At 44.1% G+C, this 4,179-nt stretch overlaps 1 protein-coding gene across 1 annotated transcript; it reads right to left on the reverse strand.

The window, feature by feature from the left end:
- Positions 1-1,768: 1,768 nt before the first annotated feature.
- On the reverse strand, positions 1,769-2,281 carry LOC108694703. The gene has a single exon (XM_018204335.1). It carries the CDS (start codon positions 2,279-2,281, stop codon positions 1,769-1,771), a length of 513 nt encoding a protein of 170 aa, XP_018059824.1.
- Between the last annotated feature and the right edge of the window lie 1,898 nt (positions 2,282-4,179).

A 4,179-nucleotide genomic window follows, 5' to 3' on the forward strand; every position in this document is an offset into this window, starting at 1 on the left:
TGCAACTATGAAGGACCTGACCACTATAGAGCATGTATCTGGAAAAGATCGGGGGACCACGAGACGCACAGTCCGCGGGATTGGTGTGCGTCGGAATATGACGCCACGAAACTCCGGGAAGGAGTGATTGCACGAAACGCGATTGGCGACAAAAGTTTTTCTATCGGGAAGGTGACTGATTCAGCTAGGCGAATGTAATGCTGGAGTCCGTCTAGCAGTGATATTCGAGATTCGGAAGTTGGGGCACTGAGCGCGTGAAATGCATCAAGCGAGCGAGAAGCAACGCAGCAAATAATTCCAATCGCGAGACGCTGATGGTTTTAAGAGGGGCCACTTTTGATTTGGCGGCGAGAAGAGAGAGAGTGATTGCCATCTATATTAATGGTACGAAGATACACTGTGGCAGCGAAAGCCGCAGTCGATACGTCGGAAAACACACGAAGGGTGCAGTGTATTAGGTGTACAACTTTACTTCCGCCGTTTTTTTTCCGAAATTCGAGGCTTTATTGTAAAAAACTGGTTATACATTTATGATTCAAAGTATTGTCCATCGCTACTTTCTCCCATCTTTCGGGTAGCGTACGAATCCCGCGTCGAAAAAACTGATCATCTTTTGAGGCTATCCATGAATCGATCCAATTTTTTACTTCTTCATAAGACCGGAAGTGCTGGTCAGCCAGGCCGTGTGCCATTGATCGAAACAAGTGATAGTCAGAGGGAGCAACGTCTGGAGAATACGGCGGGTGGGATAGGACTTCCCATTTCAACGTTTCCAAGTATGTCTTGACCACTTTCGCAACATGGGGTCGAGCATTGTCATGCTGCAAAATCACTTTATCGTGTCTCTCGTTGTATTGCGGCCGTTTGTCTTTCAATGCTCGGCTCAAACGCATCAATTGCGTTCGATACCGATCGCCTGTGATTGTTTCAGTCGGTTTTAACAGTTCATAATACACTACGCCGAGTTGGTCCCACCAAATACAGAGCATGACCTTGGAAAATCACCGTCAAAATCACCGTTCTTGAAGCGTTGAAACGATTCACGACACGTTCTTTCACTAATAGCGGCCTCACCATAAGTATTTGAGAGCATTCGATGAGCCTCAGCCGCAGATTTCTTCATATTGAAGCAAAAAATTAAAACCTCCCGCAAATGACGAGAATTTGGCTCGTAAACTGACATTTTCAATCGAGAATAACTTTATGATGCAGACACAAATCGACTAATGTTTCTATGGGGTTATGTTGACAGATGCCCAAGTTTATTGTATGACGTCTATGATCTATTTATTTCGACCACCACTTACCGCTAAAGCCATCTATAGGAAAACGGCGGAAGCAAAGTTGTACACCTAATAGAATATGAGATCCATAAGTAATCCAGAATGCTAATGACATTGAGACACGGAAGTCGTTGATGATAATTGAACCAACAATTAAGAAATTGGCTAAGAATTTCGTCATCTCATCGGCATTGGAGGGGCTACTGTCGTTGCATGAGAATTTTGGCGGTAATACTAACGGGAGTAGCCCATTCTAAAGGATTGAAAAACTTAGCGATAGTCGATAGAATGGCTCATTCGGATGATGACTATACGGTCACGCGGAATTGAAATCTAGCTTAGGATTTCAGAGTATTCCTAAGACTTTAAGGTGCTCATCGTCTTGAAGAACCTTATAAATGGCTAAACCATGATCCGCTCGGACAATAAAGCAGTGGCATTGCTTACTCATTTTCGAAGGCGAAAGCCTTCTTTCTTTAATTCGGTTAATTGATCGCGCGTTTGAACAAGAATTCAATCTGGTCGGCGCCAAAAGCGCAATCGTCAATGTATATCTGATGACGTAAAACGAGAATCGCGAGCGGAAATTCGGCACCTTCATCTATGAGTTGTTCTAAGACTCGAAGGGCTAAGTAGGAAGCGGCTGTGCTGTAAGTAACGGTAAAAAGGCGGTAATCGGTGATTGGTCCGCCGAGGATAGGTTGCCATACAATGCGCTGATAGTCGGTGTCTCGGGAATCAACTAAGATTTGCCGATACATTTTGGCGATATCGGCTGTAAACACATAATGGTATTGGCGCCACTGCATTAAGACAGTAGCTAAATCCCTTTTAAGTTTAGGGCCAATGAGCATGTGATCATTCAACGATGTTTGATGTGCAGTATGAAGCGTTGCAGACCACTCGTAAGCGGGTGGTTGCACTGCTGTCATATAAAACAGCGGAATGTAATAAATTTGCTTTGGTTTGACAATTTCTGTCGGTAGACTTTTGGTCATATGATCGAGTGTTTCTCTGCGAGAAATTTGCGGTACTCAGAAGTGATAATTGGGTCTCTAATTAAGCGTTGTTCCAAGCGGCGAAAGCTTGAAACAGCAATAGAGCGCAATTCGCCTATAGATAGGTGATCCATTTTAAAACGATAATCAAACGATATAATGTCCATTCAGTGTATGGGAATGCGTGGTTCTGAAGTGCTCTTCGCACTGGTGCTCTTCAGGGCTCCGAGAAGCTTTTTGAGGCACTTCCTCAATTTCCCAAAAGCGACGAAGATCGCGATCGAGAGTTTCAAGAACAACTCCGTAATGCGCAAGCGCGGAAATTGACTCAGTAATCAGAAACGAGGCTATTGGTTCGAAAAGAATCTAGCCGAGTATCGTATTTTGCGCGGTAGGTTCATGTTCACAACCTTTTCGTTGAGAACGAGCATGCCGAAGAGATTGGCACCCATTATGATGTTGATCGGATTCGAACTTATGGGATTACGATCAGCAAGTTCAAGCCCGGCGACGTGTTTCCAATTATACGCGGTATTTACTCGATTTGTAAATATTTCGTTAATGATCGAAGTATAAACGCGGTCGTAGTATTGTCCGTCGCGAGAGGCCGGAGTAATCGTAATTTGGGTAGCGTGACGCACGATGGATTGCATTTCGCTAATGCCGGTAATGGAAACGGAGTGATTAATTTTCGAAAGGCGTAGGCTGAGTAAGCGATTTGGAGATAAACGTAGAGATAGATCCTTGAGCGCGCGACAAAAAGTTGTGAGGCGAATAAACTCGTATGCGCGCGGTCGCGAGATTTTGGAGCTCGGCGCTACGGTTTTCGCTAACAAATGCGTAGCGACGGTGTCAATTTCGCTACTCGTGCGGACGTCGAGGATTGCTTAATGTCGATAGGCTTAATGGAATTATCAAAATGTAACAACGTATGATGTCATTTACTATACTGTCGACACGCGCGAGAATTTGTACAATCTTTCCCAGCATGCTTCGTACTGAAACAGTTCACACAGCGTTTCTGATTTTTAAATCTGAATTCAAAACGGGATAGTGTTTGCTTGAGGAACGTAGAACATTGTTACAATAGATGATTCGCTTTGCGATTAATGGGCACAAGAACAGAATGGTAGACGCGATAAGGCAAGAATTTTCCTCTTGGAGGTCGACTGTGACTTCTCCAATGTGTGCGCGGGTGCAATCGCGTCGAATGCGCGAATGTGAGATGAGAGAAATTGATCAAGTTCGCAATAACGCGGGTAATCTATAGTATCGCCGAATTTAAGTTTCCCAAGCCTTTCGCGATGACTTATCGAATTTTTGTGCAACTAGAAAAACAAGCTAATCCCAATGTTGCGCAATCGAGATTGCTCAGGACTTCGCTTTATTGGTTTGAGCGAAGCGTGCGAAGATCGTGCGTTCTGTCATGAGCGACAGTAAATTGAAAAGCGATTGTAAATGTATAATAAGGCGACGTTTATGTATTATCGTACTGGGAAACGAGAATATTCTACGCGATAGTGAAATTATCATTGGTTATGAGATGGTCAAGAGTGTTACTTGCATCCCCATTTACACACGAACACAAATAATGCATATGCTCGACATTCGTTAAAGTCTGATCATCATGGATCATTGATTTAAATTTATCGCAAAAGCTTTCCTATTTATCGAAACTCCCGTCGAAAGTCGGCAGGTTGATCCTCAAAAGATGCGACGATGACCGGAACGAGTTATTAAGATCACTTATCATGTGCAGCGGGATAGGGTTCGCGGACTTCGTGACAGTCCAGTACCTCAGTCATATAGTCGGCAGCTTCGTGGAAACAGTCTTCACATGTCAGGAAGTAGTTCTGAGTGAAGTATGCATGGGTTGTCTTCAGTTTCTCGTCCGCAGC

This window comes from Atta colombica, unplaced genomic scaffold, assembly GCF_001594045.1.
Source record: "Atta colombica isolate Treedump-2 unplaced genomic scaffold, Acol1.0 scaffold123, whole genome shotgun sequence".
Classification (NCBI taxonomy): domain Eukaryota; kingdom Metazoa; phylum Arthropoda; class Insecta; order Hymenoptera; family Formicidae; genus Atta; species Atta colombica.

What these genes read in the sequence shown, in the direction of transcription:
- LOC108694703 (XM_018204335.1), bottom strand. Translation starts at nt 2,281, where the DNA reads ATGACCAAAAGTCTACCGACAGAAATTGTCAAACCAAAGCAAATTTAT.